At 43.9% G+C, this 25,848-nt stretch overlaps 1 protein-coding gene across 6 annotated transcripts in view; it reads right to left on the bottom strand.

Annotated features, from left to right (window-relative positions):
- The window catches only part of SCEL (sciellin), a 54,134-nt gene that overhangs the window by 13,903 nt on the left and 14,383 nt on the right, over window positions 1-25,848 (bottom strand). For 5 of the 6 annotated variants that reach the window (XM_081198476.1, XM_081198479.1, XM_081198480.1 and 2 more), the window contains 12 exons: window positions 24,903-24,965; window positions 24,063-24,131; window positions 20,349-20,417; window positions 19,774-19,833; window positions 18,003-18,068; window positions 15,521-15,574; window positions 13,463-13,501; window positions 12,919-12,990; window positions 4,637-4,705; window positions 3,833-3,892; window positions 2,596-2,655; window positions 1,810-1,869 (listed from right to left, as the gene is read on the bottom strand). In XM_081198476.1, the coding sequence (XP_081054602.1) occupies window positions 1,810-1,869; window positions 2,596-2,655; window positions 3,833-3,892; window positions 4,637-4,705; window positions 12,919-12,990; window positions 13,463-13,501; window positions 15,521-15,574; window positions 18,003-18,068; window positions 19,774-19,833; window positions 20,349-20,417; window positions 24,063-24,131; window positions 24,903-24,965 (741 nt within the window). The remainder of the gene's footprint in view (window positions 1-1,809; window positions 1,870-2,595; window positions 2,656-3,832; window positions 3,893-4,636; window positions 4,706-12,918; window positions 12,991-13,462; window positions 13,502-15,520; window positions 15,575-18,002; window positions 18,069-19,773; window positions 19,834-20,348; window positions 20,418-24,062; window positions 24,132-24,902; window positions 24,966-25,848) is intronic. The other variant, XM_081198477.1, reaches the window with a different exon arrangement.

The raw sequence follows: 25,848 nt of genomic DNA, 5'->3' as shown, positions 1-25,848 counted from the left end.
AGAGCCAACTGTGCTACCAGTCTGGCTCTGGGCTGCTGAGACTGCTGCTGCCACTGCCAAAGGGGAACCGGGGATGCCTAGCGCGTCAACAGGGGGAACCACTGACACACACCCGCGATCCAAATTGATCTGGGAGTGAGAGCGCCTGGCTCTGCCCAGCGGCACTCTGGGGCCAGTAAAAACCCTGGAGCCGACACAGGGAGAAGGAGGAGAGGAGAAAGAGAAGGAAGAGAGAGAAAGAGGAAGGAGAAAAAAGAGGGCAGCCCGTGCTTGTCACGCCACTGCCGCCACTGAGGCGGAGAGGTAGGAGAGCACCAGGAAGGCAAGGACACGTGGCCGAGCCCAGGCCTGACCCAAGCCTACTCCACAGTGGCTAACACTCCAAGAGAGCAGGCCAGGGCCCAGAGGAAGGCCACGCAACACAGAAGCGAAGATATTACTTCTTTTTTTAAAAAATAAAGAATTTTAATAACTTTTTTTTCTCTTTTCAAAAGAAAAAGTGCCCCCAGATTCTTTGAAAAAAGTCTGGTAATCTTAGGGTAGCGCAACCAGTTTGGTCATGTTTATTCAGGAAGCGCTGCAGCAATGTTGCAGAATGGAGCACGAGAGGTGGAGGGCACAATTTTTTAGTGGTGCACAGGGCGCCGCTGAAATTTGAGAGCCCAAAGTCTACCATTGGTGGGGGTAAGCGGGTAGCTGAGACAGCCGGGCGCTGACTCAGGCCTGAAGTGCCTATTTCTGCCCATCCATCTCATAAAGAACTGGTTCACACAGTAGGTTGGGTCCATAATTAAGGTTGCAACCCTCATCATGTTTATTCAGTAAGCTCTGCTGAATTCAGTGGGGCTTACTCCCACTTGGAGACAATCAGTCAGGTTGTGTATCCACAGCAGTGACCAGAGGAGGAATGACCTTTGGGAACAGTGCAGACGGAGGAAACACCATGGTACACCTTTTAAGTTAGTCATGGCTACAAGTCCCATTGATTTCAATCTACTCTGTGCATGGCTAAATCTGGATTAAATGATGCACACTGGATTAAATGATGCACAATGATGCATCTATGTGGGAAATGTCTAGCATAAACAGGGATTTCCATGAGTACAACTACCATTCTTGTTTCAATTTCTTTAATTCTCCGGGTCGTGAGAATTGTCCCTGAGAAACAATGGTGGTATCTGTGGTTCATATGAGAAATTCTCTATCTACAGGGTCAAAACTGGCAACATAGACCAGCCCAAATAGTTTTGTGGGAAGATACCACCCACGTTTTTGATAGGGAGTTAGATTCACTGGCTTTTTATGTTTTCCTACTATTCTGTGGTTTTATGACCATACAGGCTATTTTCACGTGTGGATTTTTTTTAAAAAGAGGCATTCCATCTAATCCTACCTTGGGAAACTAATCTTTGGATGCCTTTTCTCTTTTGTTGTCAACTCCTTACACCTGCGAAAAGGAGATCTTGCCGATATAAGGAGAAAACTCTGTACTATATTTAAATTATGTTGCCTTCTTTTGAATTTGTGCAGTTACACAGCACTTGAGCTGGGAGGTGGGGGAGTTAACTACAGGCATGTCTATCCGACAAATTTAAACAATCACTTAACTGTTTCAGTTCCCAACTAAGATATCATGGAAATTCTAGTTCAATTAAGGAGCTATCAATTGCCTTAAGTCTCTTACAAAACCAACATTTGCAAAGTTGGGTGGGGGAAGGAAACATTAGAAGTCACACTGTTAAAACCAAAAACCAAAACCAGATTAAGCCTTCAATGCATGTAAATGTGCATCTCGATGACAAGACTCACCCCTTGGCATGTCCATTAGATGTACGGTTCACTTTGATGAAATCATCAAGATCTTGGTGTCTTAAAGAGGAGAGAAACACAAAGAAGGTTATGGTCAATGTACCGGACCTTTTAGGTAGCGTAGGCACCAAGGAGGAAGGGGAGAAACCACCACAGGTCCCTTGCCTCACATCCAAAACTTTAGGACCTAAATGCCATGGATTCAACCACAGCCACCTGACACCAGCGCAACTTTGCATGAGTAAGAAAGCGCAACAGAAGGGGACCGGTAGTGATTTCTCAAAAAATGCTCTGTCCCACTTGGCCTTGCAGAATCTTCAACTTTGCTTCTTGCAGTGCAAGCCTCCCTTAGAATTAGACTGCCCCACAAACCATGGACTTGCTTTGAACCACAGACTTGAAACAAGAGTTTGTATGACAGGGGCAGGGAGATTTATATGAATGTAGTATTGATCCAATGGCTTTCCAGGGTCTGGAATATATGCCAGAGGGTCCTGCTTCTCTTGGACCTTCTGAGGAGACTTCAGGTTCAACGTCTGGATGGGACTGGGCAGTTACAAACCTCAGCATGTTACAGATTCTGGGAGCAGATTGGCAGGGTAGGGGGAGTATTGTTGGAAGAGAATTTCATAGCATTAGATCATTCCTCCTTTGCTTGGAATCCAGTGTTTTCCTTCTAATTGATTAAACTGCTTTATGAAATCGTTCTTGGCATTTATCCCGTGCCCTCTCCACAGCTTAAACTTCGGAAATAAATTAAGTGGTAAAGAAACTTCCGAGACTTACCCTTTATCACCTTTATCGCTTTTAGTTTTGACTTGGATGAGATTGTCCAGCTCTTGACTTCTTTAAACAAAATCAGTGGGAACAAGTACAGAGATATTTCATTTCTTAACGATGATTTTGATATCGAAACTAAATAAACCACACAAAATATCTTACAGCTGGAGTATATCCACGGCAATTTATAATTAAGATAGATTTGATTTTAGGCAACAACAACAAAAAAGTCTCTCAACTGGAACCTTTTGCTTCATAATGTCCTGCATAAATAAATACTATGTCTTGTTCCTTAATAGACTATTTATCATATTTGTATCTCGCCCTTCCTCCACAGAATTTGAGACAACAAGGTCCTCAACTTCTACAGGTCTGATGACATCCAACTTTAAGACTAGGGCAATGGCATTTCACTAAGGGAGATCCAAGATGGGGTGATGGATCTACTGTGTAGTGGGCAGAGATCTTAGGTCAAGGGATGGCTGGAGTCCAATTCTCAGGTGCCACCTATGGGTCCTTTGAGGGTTGGAGACTGCATGTCAACTCATTCCCAGCAGCTAGCTTAACAACTATACCCCACTCCCAGGTGAGCACTGTAGGTGCTCACAGATGGTCAAGGTAATTAGCTCCCTTGGACATCCTTTCCACTCAGGTACCCCAGGAGGTAGCTCTTCTGTCAGCAGATGGGCTGCCAGGTCCTCCCTGACCATGTGTACCAAAATTCATGTAGCCTGATTAAACCAATTTTTCCCAGGTTTGCATGAAAGAGATGCCTTCTGCCATTCCGAACCCTGACCTTCAGCTTTGCGTCAGTCAGCAACCCAGATGACCCTAGTGACACATCAGTACCTACAGGGTTTTTCATGTTTGCACTTAGCTGGCCAGCTGATTGGGTCTTTCTCTTTGTCCTGAGCCCACAAGTCTTGCAGGATTCACACTGCCTTGCCTAGAGTCTCGTGGTTTGCTAATAAACTACTAGAGGAGCCATCTGGAAGCCTTTCTGGACACTTTGCAGGACCAGGTCTTATTGCTGGAGGAGAGAACTTTGAAGCTATACTGGAAAACAAGCAAACTTGGTGTCTTTCATTGTTTCGGTGTCATGGACTAAGCACATGAGCTGGGCCTTATGATATCCATGCATTATTTATCTTTCTTGTTCTCATTCCCATGCCTTCCCTGCTATGGTCACAATCCATGCCCTCTCCATCGCTTTATTGAAGCCATAGAGCCTTTCAAGACTTACCCCTGGTTACTCTTATTGCCTTTGGTTTTGACATCAATGAGATCATCCAGTTCTTGGCCTCTTCAGAGATTAAGCAAAATCAGTGGAAGAAAGTACAGAGATATTTCAATAGTCAGCTAGAATTTGACATTCAAAGCAAATAAACCACGTGAAATGAGGCTAAGCCTTCTGCTTCATGCTGTCCCATATAAATAAGCACTGTGCATCATGTCATGTTAGTATATTTACTATATCTGTAGCCCAGCTTCCCTCCACAGAGCTCAGGACAGCATATACAGGCTCCTTTCTTGACAACAGTCTTGTAAGGTTAGTTATGGTGAGATATTCACTGAGTCCAATCAATGAGCTGCCTAGCCAACTGGGAATTTGAACCCTGGTTCCTTGAACTCACGTCCCCCTACTTCATGTTCACGTTCCACAGTCTGCACAACGTGGAACAACTAGGCTGAACACAACTTCAAACATCACTCTTTAACATCACACATCCTCCTTGCTGGCTTTTGAAGTCACAGACTGCCAAACAAATAAACAAAGACTTCTCAGGTGGTCCCTAGTGAGCTGTTATACATGGCCAGTGAGCTGCATTTAGCTTGACGGGTCAGACGTTGTACGGGCCTGTTCTGACCCAGTTGCCACTGACAGTTGTAAATAAAATGCATCCTATCCTCCTTCAAAGAAGCTCAGAACAGCAAACATGGTTATCCCACTTTATCCTCAGAACAAGCCTACATGAGGTGCTTAGGATGTAGTTCACACAGTTAGCTCTCATTCTGAAAATGACACATCAAACACAATAGGGCCTACCTCCCAGCTCTCTCTTTTGTCATGGTTTTGTTAGCATCTGATTCGCTGGGTTTTGCTGGGCCTGTCTGCCTAAAAAACAGAGAAAATAGGTTCATCTAAATAAATTTGAAAGTTGGGTTGTGCATGTTCAATTATTCAGCTCGCCCAGATTAAGGAGAGAAACCAAAATGATATTCCAGAGAAGTTAGAAAGATTCATCTTGACACAGTTCAAACTCTGAGAATACAAAGTCTAGCAACTGCTTGGATATGTGAAGCACAAATGGGTCACTCTGAGAGTTGCTAGTTGTCTAGTGGTTCTCGCATTGCAGTAAGTTTGGACTGTGCAATGAAGGTTGGCTATCAAAGGAATAGCTAAAAAAAATTACAGTGGTACATCGGGTTACATATACGCTTCAGGTTACATATGCTTCAGGTTACAGACTCCGCTAACCCAGAAATAGTACCTCGGGTTAAGAACTTTGCTTCAGGATGAGAACAGAAATCGTGCTCTGGTGGCGCGGCAGCAGCAGGAGGCCCCACTAGCTAAAGTGGTAATTCAGGTTAAGAACAGTTTCAGGTTAAGAACGGACCTCCGGAACGAATTAAGTACTTAACCCGAGGTACCACTGTATTGTAGTGACTTAACCAGGTCAAAACGAAGTGATTATGAGAGAGAACTGAATACCATCTTCTTCTGCAGATACCTATTATAATAATCCACCATAGCTTCTACAGAAATGCTAAGAAGCATTTATCACAAGTTAAACACACACATGCACACATTATTATTTATTATTATTAAATTTGTATACCACCCTTCAGGGCTCAGAGTGGTTCACAGGATAAAATCAGAATAAAAAATAACAAAATACATAATCAAAACAAAAACAAGAACAACCCAAGAACCCCTAATAGGGACCAGAAAGGAATGCAAAAACTACAAGTGATCCCTGCCATTCTCCCATGCCTGTCTTGCAGTTTTATTTATATAACTGCTTATAAGAGTTAACCCAAAAGCTAATACTTTGAAAGAGGAGGTTACATCATTGGATGTTGTGTCTCAAGAGAATATTTTTAGAAAAGGCATTGTAAGGGACAGATCAGGCTGCTCTCTCCGAGATAAGGCTATACTGAGTTCTGATCACACCAGGTCAGTAGCAAACATCTAAATGAGATATTGCCAGGTTTGTTTGGTGGGTTCAGGGAGATGTTAGATATAAAAGGAAACATTTCCCCCAAACTCTTTTGACAAAGACTGCATAAGCAATGCACATTGCACTCTCAAGCTACTTCATGGAAAAGCACTTTGAGACATTTAATATAATGAGATGCATTCAACTAAGTAGTCCCATGCCTGCCAGAAGAAACCTACACAATAAAGCTTCCCTCCCTCCTCCATGAAACAGGCTCTGGGGGTGTCAGAAGACGCTCCCCCCCCCCCGGAACAGCATACAGGGGGAGAAGAGAGCAGATCATTCCACCAAGCAAGAAGAATCTGCTTAGCGCTACACTGAACCCCACCCATTAGGAACAGGCAGAAGCAGGGCAGACAAAAATGTAGAGATGTTCAGTTTCATACAGTGAGGAAATAACACACAAAAAACCTCCAGGCTTCTATAGCAGTGTTTCCCAACCGGTGTTCCGCGGCACACTAGTGTGCCGCGAGACGTTGCCTGGTGTGCCGTGGGAGGGAGGCGGGCGAGTCGGGCGGCGAGAGGCGGGGCGGCGGCAGCGAGGAGAGGCCGCCCAGCGCGGGGCTCTCGCCGTCTGCCTGCCTGGCTGCCTGCGTGGCGCTGACGTGACGGGGCTGTAACGTGCCCCACATAGGCACACGCGGGGCGGCGAGCGAGCTCCCTCCCACATCCCATCGCCGGCTCTGCACCAGGCGGTAGAGCTCGGCGAAGTCGCCGCGCTGGAAGGCCAGCAGCGCGCGCGCCTTGGCCAGGCTCTCGCCCGCCTGCGCCTCCAGGCACGGCGCCTTGGCGTCGGGCGGCAGCGAGCCCAGGAAGCGGCCCAGCCGGCCGGGGTCGCCCGCCTGCAGCAGCGCCTCGCACACGCACGAGACCTGCTCCGCCGAGAAGCGCGGCGAGCGTGGAGGATCGGGCGTGGCGGAGGCCAGCCCCGCGCTTGGAGAGGACACAGCAGCCGTCGCCAAACCCGATCCTCCTCCTCCTGCTCCGCTGCCGTCCTCTGGCTCTCGGCCGGGAGGAGCCTGCGGCGACGGGGCGGGCGCCGAAGTTGGCAGAAGTTGGCGCGCCTCCTCGGCAGCGCCTTCGTCCTCCTCCTCCTGCCTCTGCTCTCCTCCGGCGGCGGGGGTGCGCTGCCCTCCCCGGCCGGGGGGCTCGGCGGGGCCCGCGGGGAAGGAGGCCATGTTCGCGGCGCGCAGGATCGCGGCCCCCCTCGCCCGCCTCCGGCCCGCTCCCCTCCCCCCTGCGCGCTGCCCTAGCCGTGCGGGTCTCCTCCCCCTGCGCCACCGTCCCCTTTCCACATCCTAGGAGCCGCGGTCCGCCTTCCGCCCCCGGGCCGCGGCGCGGCTCCCAGCCCGGGCTGGCCTCCGCCTCCTGGGACGCGTGCCCACCCCCGCGGCCCCCCAAACTTCGGAGCAACTCTCCAGACGCTTCTCCCCCGCCTCGGTCTCCCTCCTTTCCATTTCTCTTCCCCCCTTCCTTCCCTCTTTCTTTCTCTTTCTTTCCCACCCGCCTTTCCTTCTATTAACTTTCCTTTCCCCTTCCCATGTAGAACAGTCCCTGCAAATAAAAACCTAGCATATTTGGAAGAGGGATGCTAGCCTAACCATTACCTTCTATGCTGTTACTATTTTTTTATTTTTTTTTACATAAGTAAAAAGTGACCTTTCCCCATCTGGCATGGTGGTGTGCCTCGAGATTTTTTTCATGAAACAAGTGTGCCTTTGCCCAAAAAAGGTTGGGAAACACTGTTCTATAGAACCCTAAATGTAAACAAGGGCCTGTGTACATAAATTTGTGCAATATGTGTTGTGATCTGCCCACCATTAAAAAGTATTGGGTGGGTTGCACGAACAGGGTTTGTGTAGACCATGGGTAGGCAAACTAAGGCCTGGGGGCTGGATGCGGCCCAATCGCCTTCTTAATCTGGCCCACGGATGGTCAGCGTGTATTTACATGAGTAGAATGTGTCCTTTTATTTAAAATGCATCTCTGGGTTACAGTGGTGCCTCGCAAGACGAAATTAATTCGTTCCGCGAGTTTTGTCGCCTTGCGATTTTTTTCGTCTTGCGAAGCACGGTGTCGGGAAAGTTTTGGAAAAGCTTCAAAAATCACCAAAGTCTTTAAAAACCTCAAAAAAGGCTACCACACCGCGTTCTATGAGTTGCTCCTCGAAGTCAAGTCGCAACTGTATTAACGGTGTTAAGAAAAAGGAAACAAACTTGCAAGACGTTTCCGTCTTGCGAAGCAAGCCCATAGGGAAAATCGTCTTGCGAAGCAGCTCAAAAAACAAAAAACCCTTTCGCCTAGCGAGTTTTTTGTCTTGCAAGGCATTCGTCTTGCGAGGTACCACTGTATTTGTGGGGCATAGGAATTTGTTCATGTTTTTCTTCAAAATATAGTCCGGCCCCCCACAAGGTCTGAGGGACAGTGGACTGGCCTCCTGCTGAAAACGTTTGCTGACCCCTGTAGACTCTACACTGTATATAGCATTTGCACAGAAAGGCTGAGGTTCCCATAAAAGTTTAGAAGGGTGAGAGACAGTATAGAGCTCAAGACTTGCTTTCTCATCTTGTAACACGTATGACCCCTTTGCATCAGAACTATGTGTCAATCAGCTCAGTGACTGAAACATCTAGTGAAGATCTCAAACCGCAAGCAAGATCAAGCAAGACCAGATTTTCCATGGAAGCCGTTTACCATTTCTGCAGGATGAATCACTAAGTGATATATGTGAATGTGCACTCCGGCCATCTCAACATCTAACCCAGCCAACTCAAGATGAAACACTACCACTTTCCAGGCTTTTCTGATTTGTCTAATAAATCACTGCCCCTCTTTTCCTCGTGGATAAAACTTAATGCTGATTGAGTTGGCTACAATTCAGATCCCCATCCAGAAACTGCAACGCAAGATGCCAAGAATATTTAAACAGGATTTCAGACACAGGAACATCTCACAGGAGTCCAATGGCTAAGAGAACTAACAGTAAGTGCTTAGGATATGAACAGTTGCAGCTGCATGTCAAAAATATGATATTACACTGGAATTTCAGGAACAAAACCCCATCATCTACAGGTATGACAGATGAACATTTGAGACTTTGACACCAGTATCATTGGAGCAGGAAGTACATGAACCATGGTTACAAAATGTGGTTTAGGGGAGAGGCATGTTTACTTTCAAAACCACCAGTGTACTCAAATACTGCTGGCTTTGATAGCAGCCCATAAATTGAGGAGACCTAGTGGAGCATCCTATACATATCTCCTCAGAAGGAATTCTCATTGTTCAATTGGATTTACTCCCAGCAGGTAAGTATAAAACATATTTACCATGGAGCAAGCACCAATGGGGACAGGATGATAACCTGCAGCACATTTGCCTCCCAACACTACTGCCAGGGCTTTGAAAAATTGAAGAACCTGAAATGAAGAACATGGGCAGATCCTTTCCTCTTCCTGCATGTTCCTTTTATAGATAACAACAACCCAATTCCAAACGTCTAGTGTCACCGGCCACAATAAATAGTCAACCTGACCCTTCTGTGCAAGGCCACACACCTTTGCACCTGCTGAGCTTATGTCTGCACACACAAGGCTCTCCAATTTACTCCAACATGCCCACACAACTTCCCTGATGCTGCACTTAGCCCGTACTAAATGCCAGACAATTTGTATGGAGGAATTAGCTTAAGCTATAAAAGAACCAGCAATAACTATCTATTCCTATGCGGGAGTTGGCGATGAAAAGTGTAATCTGTCATAATAGAAATCTCTGGCCTCAGCAAAAGAGGATTGCCTTCTAACACGGTGTCAAGAGTGCATCGGTAATGTCTGGATTTGATAGGCCAGGGCTATTTGTGTCCAGGACGGCCCTCACTCACAGGGCAATTTGTAAGCTAGCCAGCAAATGAGGCTGATACAGGAATAGCATTTGTTCCGATTCAGGACGCTGTTTTCATCTCTGCCAAGACATTGACCAGACAGTGCCAGGCTGATTTAAATTCACCTCACTGAAGGCTGGACCACAAAGAGTTGCCAAGAATTAAGAAACTAAAGAGCACTGTAGCAAACCATGAGAGCACATTTACAGCCTGCCAAAAATACCCCGAGCTGCTGAGTACAGTAATTTTCAGAATTAAACGGATGGGAAGAAGCTGTCTTTCAGGATGTTTTGAGAAGTAGCATGAGCAAACAATTACTGGGAAAGGAACGCCAACTTGCTCAGTTATGCTTTCAGAATAAACATAGCCTACCAGGCTCTCTATTGACTTCACAACTATAAAAAGCACACATCTGAGCACTCCGCAGCAATTCCATAAAACGCAAAACAATTAGATTATTCATACAGAGAAGTCCTTAAAGATGGAACATTTGGCTGCAAAGGTGAACCAGGTGGCGTGCTGGTTTCAAGTTAATTCAAAGAACTATTTCCCCTTGCGTTAGAATGCAACCCACAGGCCAAGAACCATTTATTTGCAGGATCAAAAGGCAGGGAGGGAGTCATAGGAACAAAGGAAGCTGCCATATACTGAGTCAGAACATTTGCCCATCTTGCTCAGTGCTGAATACACTAACTGGCTTGAAACAGGACCGCGTGTTTCCCTCCACTGCTCCAAATTACACACAGCGCCATTTCCCTAAGAGCTTGCATCACTGAATCCTACTCCGCTCTGCCCACCCTGATAATTTTTCCTAGCGTTCATCTTGTCGAATGAATAGGATAGGTAGGCTGGGATGGAATCTATCTTTGATAGCAAGTTCAGACTGATAACCAAAGTATTTCCATAAATACTGCAGGTTATTAGAGGGACAACTGACCCATTTAACAATCAGGTTGTGCAAATCGTTCATTGGTGCTGGTGTGAGCGAAAGCAAGGTAGAGTTAGCATTAATTTCACAGCAAGGACAAAATTTTGGTTTTTGTATTCCCCCCCCCCTGCAAATGGATAATACATTTTCGACATCTTCGCATCTCTTCTAACATTACTACACTAAGTTGGGTTTTTAATAAAAACCCTTTAAAATAAGTAAATGAACTTAGTGGGTTTAAAGCAAAACAAAAAGAAGTTTCTCTTGACAACAGTTAATATGGATGCATCTTTCTGGTGTCATCAACTGGATTTTTGAGCCCCACCTTGCCAGGTGTCAGATTTGCTCCCCTCCCCCACTGCCTGGGGGCCAAATTCAAGGATGTTGCACCAGAATCATGTCTCCCAATTAAGCTTCTCAAGCTGCTTATGGTTTAGATACTGACACAAAATAGCCATATAGCACGGTTACTATAGCAACTTGTAGCTCAGTCAAATACTGTTACCGCAGCTCTCTACCAATGGTGAAACCGGAGCAGAACGCTTGATATGCTAATAAAAACCACGGAGGAGAGTGAATATGAAATGAGTGAGGAAGGGGATTAGGAAAAGGCTTGAACAAGCCTTTGTAAGTGGGTAGCGGCAGCAGCTTTTCCTAGTTAATTTGCCGATGTTTTATTCTCTAAGATCTCCAGATCTGACAGCAGAAATCTTTAATCAACATATTGTCTCCTTCCTGGAAATATTTCATGACTCAAACTCTTTCAAGAGGGGAGATCCCATTGTATTCCAGTACGTGGGGTGGGATTTATTAAAGACGTCTGGCTATGCACTTTAGACTAGGAATGCACACGATGCCAGAAATAATCTCTAAGATGTGACCCAAGTAAATTAAGACTAGAGTTGCTAGGTTGGAACCCAGAGATTACCACTGTAAACAGACTTTAAGTCTGATGCTGGGATAAGCTGTCAGTTGAATGTTTTCCTCAGACACAGTTGTTTTTGGTCAGACGCTTCTGCAGTATAAATCAGCCTCTGCCAACCTGGTATCTTGTACAATATTGTTGGACTACAACTCCCATCATCCTTAACCATTGGCCATGCTGGCTGGGCACATGGGAGTTGGAGTCCCACAACATCTGGAGAGCAGTGGATTGTGGAAGGATGGTATAAGTAAACTAAGTTGCATTATGATGATATACGGGATCTGTATTTGCCTACTGTATTTCAGCTGCTTCATATGTTTGTATGGTATTCTTTCTCTAAACATCATCTCTCTCAACTTTGACTTTTTCTCTTTCAAAATGTCAGTCTTAATGTCAATCTTCATACGTATCTACAGTTCTTTCTCTTGGCATCCCTCCTCTTTCCCCAACTTCAGATCTGCTGGGAATCTGTTCTTGTCCATCTGGGCTGGGCTGTAGCTACTCTGGGCTGCTTTGTAAGAAAACACATGAATGTATATTGCAGCAAAACTGTGTATCGATGCATATGTCTAATGAAGTGGATGGCTTTTCTACTGTGACAAACAAGCACTTCTGTGGATTGTCTTTGCAGGACCAGGGCCTAAGTGAATAATATAACTTTACCATCAAAGCCGAATATTGAACTACAAATTACACCGAAAGGGGCATAATCAAATCCCAAAGGTTCCTTGCAGAGAAAGCACCTTCAGAAGCAAACCACCTTCACGGGTAAAGTACTGGAGAAAGGGGGAACTTCACCCTTTTCCCCACTGCCACTTTCACACTGGAAATGTCCCCAATCGACCCCTTCCCACATGGTGTTCCAGCTGCATGTTTGCAAGGTATCCCCAGAACATGAGTTATATCTGGACAGGCTAAGGGTTACGCACTTTCTCCCTCCCACTGTTTTCTTTTGCCAAATCCCCCCTCCAAAAGCTACTTTGCCTAGAACAGGCATAGGCAAACTCGGCCCTCCAGATGTTTTGGGACCACAACTCCCATCACCCCTAGCTAACAGGACCAGTGGTCAGGGATGATGGGAATTGTAGTCCCAAAACATCTGGAGGACCAAGTTTGCCCATTCCTGGCCTAGAAGAAGCAGAATAAGGTTTTGATGCAATTTTCTTACATGAAGTTTGCCCTGGATTTTGGGGGCACGGGTCACAGGGGATGTATAAAACATTTCAATGCTGTTACTGCTACTTTCCTGCTTACATCTCTTCCACTGAAATCAGCGGGGCTTATAAGTGTTTTGCTTTGCACCCAGTAGCACCCATCATTGGTTACTGTGTCATCACATAAAACACCAATCATTAATCACACCACTTTATGTTACCTAGTTCTGGCTGGGTCGCTCACGGCAGCATTTGACTTTGGAGATGTAATTGGTTCCGATGAATAGATAGTCCTGCAGAATGAAAAGGGAAATTCATTTTTTTCCAGGACCCCACACTGAAGGGTGTGAGGAACCTGTGCTCCTCCAGATATTGTTGGGCTATAATTCCCACCAACCTAGGCTGGTTGGGGCTGATAGGAGTTGGAATCCAACAACATCTGGAAGGCCAAAGCTTTTAGACAAACACACAAAATGTCAACATGGTAATGGCAGTAATTGCCGTCCCAAACTCAAACATTGCTGCTACTTTTGCTGTGATGCGCAATTTGATCAGTGAAGCCAAAAGATGACAAACAGAATCATTCAGCAACCACATGCCCCCGCAAGGTAGACCAGTCTTCTCAATACACTTGCAAAGTAATGGCTGTCTTTCTTTTCTTTTCTCTTTCTTTGGATAACTATGAAATAAACTATAAATAACAGGTGCTGGCCTGTACACTATTTCCAAGTTTAAAGTCTAAATACTAGAAACGAAAATACATACATCTTTGGTCCTCCTCCTTTGTTTGAAGTAGTTGAAACTCTGAAGCAACAAACAGACAGACAGACAAACCTCTGGTTAGAAATCATATATACGTTATGATTTCTATGATTGTATAATGGATACTGTACTTTCCAAATTCCCTTTTCAGGCAGGGATCATCACAACATGGAGTAATTCCAGGACTGAACTGAACAGCAATGGGAATCTTGATTTCTTCTTGTGGTGCAGTCAATCAATAGATGCAACCCAGAAACTGATACCAAGGAAGCCCTACCTTTTCTACTATGGGTAGTATCTCATACCCATATGGTTGCAATGCACAGAAATTATGAGTCATATCTCTGACATCCCTCAGAAAATAAGTGTGTTTTTTTAATTGCATCCCTGCTGGCTGCCCCTGCTGATCGTCTGTGGAAGAATGTAAGCAAATTTAACACAGAACGAAAATCTCAGGAATAAAACCCAAGCTTTGAGCACTTTGAACACTCCTATGGGGAGGAAAAGGCATGCCTATACCATGGCCCTCTTGGTAGTTTCCACCGCTCTCAGAAATTTGGGTGGGGGAGCCAGGGCATTCTCTGGGTTAGCCCCCTAAATTGTGGGATTTCCTCCCCACAGAGGGAAGCAAAAGAACACACCTATTTACACAGGCAGTTGACACCTGAGATAGAGTTTTTTTTTAGGATCCACTACATTCTCTTCACTGTAGGTTGTTTTTAAATGATTTTAATATTATTATTTTTTAAAGTGTTGGAATCTTATGGTGAAAGCCGGGAAAGAAAGGAAGATAATGGAAATAGTAGTAAAAGAAATTATATTTGAGGGTATCAGAAAGTAGACGCTACTCTTCTCCATTTTGCCTGGTGGAGAATAAGTTCAGGGAAATCTTTTTCAGAGTTAGGGATGGCTGGAGTCTTATGGGTTATTTATAACATCCATTTACAAAGCATCAAGGGGAGATGGGATGGGATGAAAACAGTAGTCAGTTTATTAAGAAGATTTCTATACCACCATTCACCCAAGGATCACGGGGCAGTTTACAATATAAAAGCACAAAAAACATATAACATAATAACAAACAAAAACAATGCACCCCTAATTTTAAAAGGCAATAGATTGTATTATTATATTCTGCAGACAGTGTTAGGCTCAAAGAGCCTCAGCATCCACCTAGCTTACAGGTAAGGAGGATCTGTGCCTCTCTCCTTTGAATGACCTTACGTGATGAGCTTTCTTTGGTCTTGACTCACTCTCATTCAAGCCTTCTCTCTTTGCACGTATCATTAATGCTCAAAGTCATTCAAAGTCCATCTATTTCATAGATGACACGGCAGCAAAGCCAGGTTTGCCACCAAGTGTGCACTCAACGAGGGAATGAAAACCACTCAGTCTCCCTAAATATGCTTGAATGATCTACATGTTTGCAAACGAACATTTCATGGAATTTTCAAATTGAAGAGTTGGAAGGGACCACAAGGGTCATCTAGTCCAACCCCCTGCAGGGCAGGAATCTTTTGCCCTACATGGGGCTCGAATCCACATCTCTGAGATTAAGAGTCCCATGCTCTGACTGAGACTCATTCACACCTTACATTATTAGATAAAGGTAAAGGTAAAGGGACCCCTGACCATTAGGTCCAGTCGTGACCGACTCTGGGGTTGCGGCGCTCATCTCGCTCTATAGGCCGAGGGAGCCGGCGTACAGCTTCCAGGTCATGTGGCCAGCATGACCAAGCCACTTCTGGCGAACCAGAGCAGCACACGGAAACGCTATTTACCTTCCCGCCGGAGCGGTACCTATTTATCTACTTGCACTTTGACGTGCTTTCGAACTGCTAGGTTGGCAGGAGCAGGGACCGAGCAACGGGAGCTCACCCCATCGCGGGGATTTGAACCACCGACCTTCTGATCGGCAAGTCCTAGGCTCTGTGGTTTAACCCACAGCGCCACCTAGATGCACACATTTAAAAAATGAGACACATGAAAATGTAACATAAGAAGAAGTCCCGCATTATGTTCTTTAAAAAAAGAATAATCCAATAAGCACTGTATACTTACGGTTTGTTATTGGTGGCTACAGCTGTAGTTGTATTTTGTGAGGCCCAGGAATGCCTGTGTGGTGGAACAAAAATGCTGAATTAATTTGTGTGCTGAACATGTGTATTTAAAATATGTACCCCCAGAAAAAAGCACTGCTGCTTGTGTAGCTTTTTGAAGCACATGAATCTTATTTTGGGGCAGTTTGTAACCCTATTTAACTTACCAAACGTGTGGTCTTTTTTCTATGTCATGGGAAGAGAGAAACGTTGGAATTCACTTTAAAGGGCCTATTTTAAAGGTAAAGGTAAAGGGACCCCTGACCATTAGGTCCAGTAGCTGACGACTCTGGGGTTGCGGCGCTCATCTTGCTTTACTGGCCGAAGGAGCTGGCGTACAGCTTCCAGGTCATGTGGCCAGAATGACTAAGCCACTTTCTGGAAAACCAGAGCAGCACACGGAAACACTGTTTACCTTCCCGCCGGAGTGATACCTATTTATCTACTTGCACTTTGAGGTGCTTTCAAACTGCTAGGTTGGCAGGAGCAGGGACGAGCAACGGGAGTTCACCCCATCGTGGGGATTCGAACCGCCGACCTTCTGATCAGCAAGCCCTAGGCTCTGTGGTTTAACCCACAGCGCGACCCGTGTCATACTACATTTAAAATTGCAGGAAAGATCTGTATGCCCCAATGAAATTAAAATGCAAAACTCCCATGATTTTTGCAAATCATAAAGGTAAAGGTAAAGGTACCCCTGCCTGTACGGGCCAGTCGTGACCGACTCTGGGGTTGCGCGCCCATCTCGCTTAAGAGGCCGGGAGCCAGTGCTGTCTGGAGACACTTCGGGGTCATGTGGCCAGTGTGACGAAGCTGCTCTGGTGAGCCAGCACCAGCACCGCACACGGAAACGCCGTTTACCTTCCCGCTATAAAGTGGTACCTATTTATCTACTTGCACTTAAGAGTGCTTTCGAACTGCTAGGTGGGCAGGAGCTGGGACCGAACGATGGGAGCTCACTCCGCCGCGGGGATTCGAACTGCCGACCATATGATCGGCAAGTCCTAGGCACTGAGGTTTTACCCACAGCGCCACCCGCGTCCCTACTTTTGCAAATCATACAAACAGGTTTATTTTTCTGGAAGCGAAAAAACATGGAAATGAGCACTAAACTTCCATGAGAAAGAGGACAGAAGCAATGGTTGAGTGAATGTGGTCTGTCCCTGGGCAGATGGTGAAGAGCTCAGTTTTTTCAATAGAGGGAGATATTTTACCATGCACTGCCAAGGTTTACAAGAATTATTCTGCTGATGTGCAGGAAAATGCTTACCCACGCTGAAAAGCCATGACATGGCTATGTGGTGAACAAACCACAACACCTCAAGTCCACACACCAACAATTCACATTGAAGACTTTACTTTCAAGGTTGTGTGATTCAGTTTCTCTGTGTGCAAGCTAAAATCCTGCACAGCAACTTACTGTCAAAGGAGAAAGTGCTTGCCTAGATGAGCCATTGGACTGACTCCATGTAACGCAGCTCCTTATATCCGTCCATAAGGGTGTAATACACATTGAGTCAACGTCAGGATAGCATTCAAAACCAGCCAAACCAAAGCCCAAACCACTTTACACCACAGTCATAAACATTTCTACTCAAATTTTCAATAAGGTTACTCCCAAGTAAATGCACAGAGGTTTAAAATTCCAACGTCTAACTGATTTCAATGGGAAAGGAAAACATGAGCTCTCTTGAAATCACACATAACCGTCAGCCAAATTATGGCTTAGCAAATGTGTGGGTTCCCACAGCAAAGATAATAGCTTTTGCTGCCAACATGCTAATTTGGCCAAACCATTGTTTGGCTTCATATTACCCAGACTTGTGGTTTAGAATCCCCAAATAAACCATGAGTAGTAAAAACAAACCTTGGTTACAGCTTGTGGTTTGTTTAGAGTGAGATAAACCATGAGCCCAAGTTTGGACATAATGCTAAAACAAACCATAGTTTAACTCCAGGCAGCACAACCAGGGGAGGAGCATAGCAGCCATTGTCTTCATTCCAGGAATCTGCAAGCTGACTTGTTTGCACCCAGCTATGGTTTGGCTTAGCTGCACATGCAGTCTGGGTTACTAGGGTTACTTTGCCTGGATCTTACTCAAGATATGTATTTTATTTAATTTGACATTTTTATCCCACGGTGTTTAGCTACCCAGAGGCTCTCATCATGGCAGACAAGCTTAGAATATTTCAGGATGCAATTCTGAACAGAATTAATAAACCTCCATGAATATAATGGGTCTTTCTTTTGAGCAAAGATGTATAGGATTACACTGTCACAGATTTTTTCAAGTTTGTATCTAAAATTAGAACAATGATGTGGGCTAGATATTCCTCAAAAACTCAACCAAAGCTGTCAACATAACAACCAAAGAGAAATTCTTTTGAAGCATTTCCTAACATTTGAGAGCTGAACATAACTTCGATAAAATTCAAATTCTTACCTTTTGTGTTGTTCATCGTCTATGGTGACCTTCTGACTGGAGACTGGGGGAGGCATCCATGACTGCCTAATAATGCACAACCATATAGTTCATTTTACAGGCCTTTTGTATTTGGACCCAAAGTCTAAGAAGTTTATGCTGCCTGTTATCAACTTAAATCCCATTGTTTAAATCCTAATTAAAATTAAGCACTCAACTGTGGCTTGATCTTGCTTATAGTGATGTTCCTTAATACGAACTGCAAAGCTGTCACTGTATAATTCTGCATTTTTGTCTCCCCACTGAGAATTGCTGGGAATAAATTTATTTTTTGATGTGTCTAATGTTTCCTATCGCAGGAATAAGGCTGCCACTTCTCTTAAGAACAGAGGAAACCCCGTAGCTATTGCTTGTTTGTGTATGCAGAGATTCCTAGAATGACTTTCCCATCCTTTGCTTGCAGAAGATTTTAGGTTCAATCCTGGATAACTTCAGATGGCAAGCGTGGGAAAGAACATACCGTAGTTTGGCTTTCGGGAAGCTTTTAATGTTTGATGTATTATAGTATTTTAATATTCTTTTGGAAGCCTCCCAGAGTGGCTAGGGAAGCCCAGCCAGATGGGCGGGGTATAAATAATAAATTGTTGTTGTTGTTGTTGTTGTTGTTGTTGTTGTTGTTGTTGTTGTTGTTATAATTTTCCTGCAAATGGAAGCAGCTACTAATCACATTCTCACCTCCAGGGAGAGGAAAAAAACCACCTTTCAAACTATTAAATACGTAAAAGTCTATCTACCCTATGCCTGTCATATGAAAAAAAAATTGTGTTACTAACTCAGATCAGCGTGGAACTATCCTTGGCGGTAAGAGGGTCCCATTCTCTCCCATCCCCCATGTTTTACAAGATCCGTAAAAACATTTGCCAAGTATAGAGTAGCATAGGGAGCAACACTATTGAGTCACTACTACAGTGGTACCTCAGGTTAAGTACTTAATTCGTTCCGGAGGTCCGTACTTAACCTGAAACTGTTCTTAACCTGTAACACCACTTTAGCTAATCGGGCCTCCTGCTGCCGCCACGCTGCCAGAGCACAATTTCTGTTCTCATCCTGAAGCAAAGTTCTAACCTGAAGCACTATTTCTGGGTTAGCGGAGTCTGTAACCTGAAGCGTATGTAACCTGAAGCATATGCAACCCGAGGTACCACTGTACTTAGTCTCACTGAGGTTTCCTCAGTGTAAGTGCTCTTCAGATCCATCTTTTACTTGTATGTTTCACTTAAATTTCTCTTATAAAGGATGAGCAGAGCAGTCCTAATGAGGGGTTGGGGAGGCACAGATTTGCCACAGCACCCAAAGTCCTGCCAGTTCCTGCTGAAAGGTGGGTGGAGAAGCCGTTTCTTTTCCTACTACTTTGGCTCCAGACTGGTGCAGCTGAAAGGCCTGAGGACTAGACCCTTCATGGGATATGTGGGTCTTCGAATCCAGCTGATCCAAAGCCTCTGGTGCCCTGCTGCTGCCCCTAATATCCTTTCTGCTGGTTATCCTCAATGGGAGAACCGCTGGTGGAAGCTTGAGACTTCTGCCATGACACAGGTCTCCCACTGTGTCGGTGAAGGTTGGCAAACCGGCAGCAGTACCCCATCCTAAACCCTTCCCCAAAATATCAACATCAGGGGATTATGAGGGCTCCACTCTCAGTTGGAGTAATGATTAGAATCAATTTCTATATTAGATGGATAGCTTTTGCGAAAACGTTGATATCTACAGTAAAAATGAAGAAGGTCTTGAATACCTTTTCTTCTTCACAGGCGATGTGGCGTTGCCAGTGTTGATAGATGCATCCAGCTCCTTCCTGGAAAAATTATCAACCAAAGTTTAAAGTTTTGTCGTTTCAGTTATACATAAGGATAACTACTTTTTCAATGGTTAGAGACGACAAACTGTCTTTAATCAAAAACAGAAGTACTCTAAAGGTGGTTGTTGTTTTTCACTTTTTACTCCTCACATCTGCACTAAAAGAGGAGAGGGGGTGGACTGCTTGCTTGGGCTTCTAACAATAAACCATTTGATCTGAATGAGGCCACTGTGGTTTGTGTACAAAGCACTGACAAGTGATGCTTAGAATCCAGAGTTGTTGCTTAAGGCTTCACCCTTAAGGCTTCCTCCATGACCAGCTCCAACGGTATATCAATAACTTCTGAAGATCTGTATCCTAGATCTACAGTAAAGTACGTGATCTGCTAGGTCCCACACCAGCACCAGTGGCTCCCAGGAAGGAAGGATTCCTACAGAGATCCACCCACTTGATTTGTACTAAACCTGAGGTGACCCCTAAACGGATGACTATGAAGCACAGCTTACACATACCTGCTACTTGGCTTGCCATCCAAGGTGGAAAGCTTATTTGCTTTGTCAGCATCACTGTTGCCAGGAATCCTAAAAAAATAGCAAAGCGAGCTTTCACCAACAGTAGAAATTAGCTTTTCTTAAAAAAAGAAAAAGATTGCCTGAATTAAAATGTCAACATCTAATATTTCCTAGCAAGGCAGAAAAAGCTTCCCGTAGCTTCTGCACACACTTCTACAGTGATAATGAGACCAGCATACTAGCTGACTCAATATAACGTTCGTGCTTATTAGTTTTAAAAAGTTTTTTCTGCTTGCTGAAAGAGTATTTTAATTAAGTCTTAGAAAACCAATGAATTATTAAATATCCAGAGATTATTACACGCTCTTTTTTAAACGAGTAGTGAAAAGCAGCAAATCCTTTGAGAAGCCCCTTAATAAAGAACTAAAATGCATCTTCAGTCGAAACAGTTCCTTGTCACTCCCTATATATTGCTGCTCACCCCCCACCATCAAGTGTTTCCGGAGATCAATATGGTTTGAAGTTGCCCATTGTGTATAATTCCTTGTGGAGCGCAGCCATTGCATCAGACCAAGGAGGCCAGGGTAGCTGTGCTTACCATTGATTTCATTAAGCCATTAGATTTACATTAAAGAAAAAACACAAGCCCTTTCCTAGCCTTTATGGATTTCAAAGTCACTGCTGGAAAACCGTTTCCTGACTTCCACTTAAATGGAAGGCTCCTGCTGTCGGAGCTGAATTAACCATTTAAGGTAGCAATGCCATTTATATCTGCCACAAAATGGTGCTTCTGAATGATCTCATGCTGAAGACTGAGCAACATGGAGGCAACGCAACAGATCTGGGGACATACTGGGGCTCACAAAACAATTGTTGTGCTACAAAAGCGTAAGCTGAGTGAGCATTTTGAATCCTATGAGCGTTGGACCTAGGAAGCAGGATTTTACTCAAAAAGGCCTTTTATTTGACTCTTATGCCCCCATATGGGTTTGAGGAATTTCAGAAATACAACTCCAGCGAAAGGGAGGCATGCTGTTATAATAATGTGGTAGACTGGGGGCAGTTATGATTCCTTGTACTTCTATACGTAGGCAATATCCCATGGTTTTCTCTATGTCACTTCTTCCTACAGTTTTGTAAGGTAGAGGAGGTTGCTGCACCTAGCTGAGGAAACCTAGTTGATGTTTCATCATCAACACATGACCACATCTCTCCTGTGAGAAAATGCTTGCTGTGAAGGCAACAAGCTGGTTTTGAGGAGGAATATCCTTAAGAAAAGTCCTGGGGGTTGTTACAAGACACACGGGAATCTCAAAGATCTCTGGAATTCACAAGAGCTCTGTAATTTACCATCTTGCCCATCATCTAGTTATATCTGATGTGCCCAGAGACAGTGTGTAAGCAATAAACTAAAGGGCAATCTGAGCTGGTCTTTGTAATATGATTTTACTGTATCCAGGGTAGAATTCGCTGCAGAAACTAGTGGTTATCAATTGACTCACTCAATGTCTTATTATGATTATGACTATATGCTGCAATTTCACTGTCTATAACGAACCAACCAAGGATATCCAACTCATTCAACTTTCTCTTTTCAAACAGACTTTTATTAAAGGCTGAGCTCCGTGTTACCACAGGGCCATCCCACTGAAGCAAAATGAGACGATTGCCTCAGGTGACGGACATGGGAGAACAGCAACACGGTGTCTTCCTGCTTCCCCCTTCCCTCGTGGCAAAATGGATCTCTGTGAAAATTATGTGAGGCTAATCTCTTCCAACCTGCCTCAGTCTGAGAACGGGCTTTGAGGGGGGTCCATCTTCAGAGCAAGGCATGCCGCGCCTTGCTGTGGTAGCTAGAAGTTCTGCTGAGGTGAAAAACTAAAGTCAACTGGCAGAATCCGAGACCAGGGAGAAGAGTTGGTGGAAGAAGATTGGAGGAAATTTAAAACTTATTTACAGAAATATTGTAAAAATTTTGAATGCTGATGACATTGAAATGAATCGAAGGGGTTCTAGCAACAAGGTAAAATGTAAGATGGGATTGATAATAGATAAACTAATAGGACATGAATTTGCTGAACCAATTTTTAAAAGGGATACAAAAAAGGGAGACGTGAGGAAGTCAGGAAAATAAGTCAACTAAAGATGAGAAATTAAGAAAGAGGGAGTTTTTGTTTACTTTTATATGTGTTTTTTCTTCTTGTTTGTGTTTAATGTTTGTATTTTTGTATTTTGTAATTTTGTATTTTTCTGTTTTTGTATTTTTCTGAACTTTTCTATTGATAAAACTTAATAAAATATTATAAAAAAAGAAAAAAAAGAAAATCTAAAGTCAAAAGATGGCTCTCGCCCAGCCGAATGCCTCACTCGGAGGAAGGACCCTCTTGGCGCTTTTGCAGAGCGAGGCAGGGAGTACAGGAAGGGGAAGGGGAAGTGCAATGGCAACAGTGGATGAGAGGAGGTGGCTCCTGTTACACACCTCAGGCAGAATGGCCCTGTGTTACAATAAGTATAGAGCTATTACTAAAAAAGGCAGCCCCATGCCACGTTCTCTGCTAATATGTACAGCCGTACCTCGGAAGTCGAACAGAATCCATTCCGGAAGTCCATTCGACTTCCAAAATGTTCAGAAACCAAAGCGCGGCTTCCGATTGGCTGCAGGAAGCTCCTGCAGCCAATCAGAAGCCCCGGCGGACATTTGGGTTCCAAAGAACGTTCGCAAAGCAGAACAATCACTTCCAGGTTTGCGGCGTTCGGGAGCCAAAACGTTTGACTCTCAAGGCATTCGAGGTTCAAAGTACGACTGTATTATATACTGCTCTGTGTCTGGAGTATTTTACGATACTGTATATTTATTGTTATTATTAATATCATCATTAATTTATTAATCGGAGGGCCGCAACAGCTTTGTGGGGGACCTATGGGAGCAGTCAGTATTTATTCAAATTAATTTTAAAATTAAATTAATTAACAAATAAAATTGGGGGAGCCCCCCCCCCAAAATACATTTTAGCGTTATGACTCATAGTGGGGGACCCATAAGAACAGTCAATTTATGACAACTTTGGGGAAACTCACTTAGGGGGCCATATGCAACCCACAGGTTGGCCACCTCTGCTGAATAAAAATTCACAAAGATTGAATTCCACTAGCATTGCTAGGTGGGAAAGTCCCATTCCAAGAGGAGAACAGATGTTAGGATCCAAGCCAAAGCGTCTCTTAAGACAAGAATGGGAAACCTGTGCCTCTGCAGACGCTGCTGGACTCCAACTCCCATCAGCCTCAGCTAGCCAGGCCAGTAGTCAGGGGTGATGGGAGTTGTAGCCAGAAACATCTGAAAGGCCACAGGTTCCCCTTCACTGTCTTAAGGCAGATATTCAATTTAATTATCAAATGTGTACCCCACCCTTCTTCAAAAGAGCTCTGGATACATAAAATGATATCATTTTATTCTTGTGAGGTAGGTTAGGCTATGTGACAGCAACTTTGTAAAGGCAACTTGATGAGTTTCATGGCTGAATGGGGAAGTCTGAATCCAGGTCTCATCTATCCAAAACACTACTTGTTACACCAAACCACAGTCTCCCCACAACACAGTAATAACATGTGAATCACATTGTAAGCGTAGCAGGATTTTGTAGCCGGGTACAAAAGCCCGAGAGCATCCAAACTTTATAATACAGAACAATAAAGCCATCTATATAAAACTCTTACCTGTCTAAAGTTGTATCGGATCTATATCGGCTAAGCAAAGCTTTTTGATCATCCTTTTCATCGGTGCTCCTGACATTAAGAAAGATTAATTAATTGTAGTAACTGAGGGATAGTAATGACTTTAAAGAAGATTTTCAGTCACCAAAGTATCCAAATTAGATCTGTCAGATGATTAACCTCTGCAATTTAACAACTGATCTTTTGAGATAAGAAATAAATTGAAATATTCCAATATCGCAGTTGAGGTGATCATTTCAAGATACTTAATAAATATTTTGATTCTCTTGACTAAATTGAACAGAAAAAATGTTGAGAAATTATCTTCACATTTCCAGAGAATCTAGTATCATGTGAATACATGGCAATATCCTCAATAGTCAATATCCTTTCACAGCTGTCTTGTCCAATTTAACGTGGGTCTAATTATGTTACCTATCTCTTCAAAAGTTTGTTGGAGTTATCACATATTACAAATCCATTTTCCATCTTCTGTTCTCATTTTTAAAAGCAGTGGATGAGAGGAGGTGGATGGGTAGATGCAGCACATTTTTAACTTGAAATGTAGAATTCTGTCACTAATATATGTAATTTGCAATCAAAGACATAGACTTTGCTGAACCAATAAAGCAAATTCTTCAGATGTTAGTCTCCAACTCCTATCAGTCCCAAGCAGCATTGCCAATGATCAGGACTGATGTGAGTTATAACAACACCTAGAAGATCTCAAGTTTCTCAGCCCTGCTATAGGTTATTAATGAGAACAAACAACCATAGCTTGCATATATTTCCATAGCTGGGAAAAAGTGGAGGAAACTTATAGAGATTAATAGGGTACTGTACCTGTGTAAACCATCTTGTGATTTGTATTGATTAAGGACCACTCTGCCATAGTTTTCATCAGCGCTGCAATAAACCAAATATTTCATATTATTTTCATTTATATAGTGCCTATAAACTAATGATGATGTCTGAAGGCCCCGTTCAAGGAAGTGTGTCAATGTAGGAAGAGGCTGACAAAGGGAAAATACTCAAGGGGCTATACACTTTTCTACTGATTCTACTTCTAAATGTAGCATATATTGGTAATGTAATCAGATAAAAGCCCTGGGCAGCTGTTCAGATGCACCTCCTCATTTTTACACAACGTTTTATGAATGAGTGTGGATCCTTTCTGGTCCATAAATTGCTATAAACCTTTCACCAAGAGCGTGCGCGCGCGCACACACACACACACACACACACACACACACAGACTGAAGCTACAGCATATGAACATACACTCAGATTTTATATAGCTATCCATATGACTTCTTGGAAGTTATAATTCTGCAGCTACAATGCACAAATTATGGAGCTATCGAGCTTTCTTGAGTTTCAAGTTATTAACGTAATACAAATAAATGAATTCTGTTGCCAGAGCACAAAAGATTGATTCTTATAATGGAGTTAAGGCCTTCATCTTGAGTTAAATATGGAAGGACCCAATGCCAACATGTGTGACAAAGTTCACATACTTTAATCATCAGGCTTTGTTTGCTGAACTTTTCCCTTGCTCTACAGATAACTCTTCTGCAAAATACTGTTTGATTCCTTTCAGCCCTCACCTTCTGGCTATTATAAACTAGATCAGGCATAGGCAAACTCTGCCCTCCAGATGTTTTGGGACTACAACTCCCATCATCCCAGACCACTGGTCCTGTTAGCTAGGGATGGTGGGTGTTGTAGTCCCAAAATATCTGGAGGACCGAGTTTGCCTTTGCCTGAACTAGATCGCCATAAACCCTAT

Source organism: Podarcis bocagei (assembly GCF_964188305.1).
Source record: "Podarcis bocagei genome assembly, chromosome: 6".
Taxonomy (NCBI): domain Eukaryota; kingdom Metazoa; phylum Chordata; class Lepidosauria; order Squamata; family Lacertidae; genus Podarcis; species Podarcis bocagei.
The sequence above is the reverse complement of the archived record's forward strand: the minus strand, read 5'-3'. Positions and strand labels throughout refer to the sequence as shown.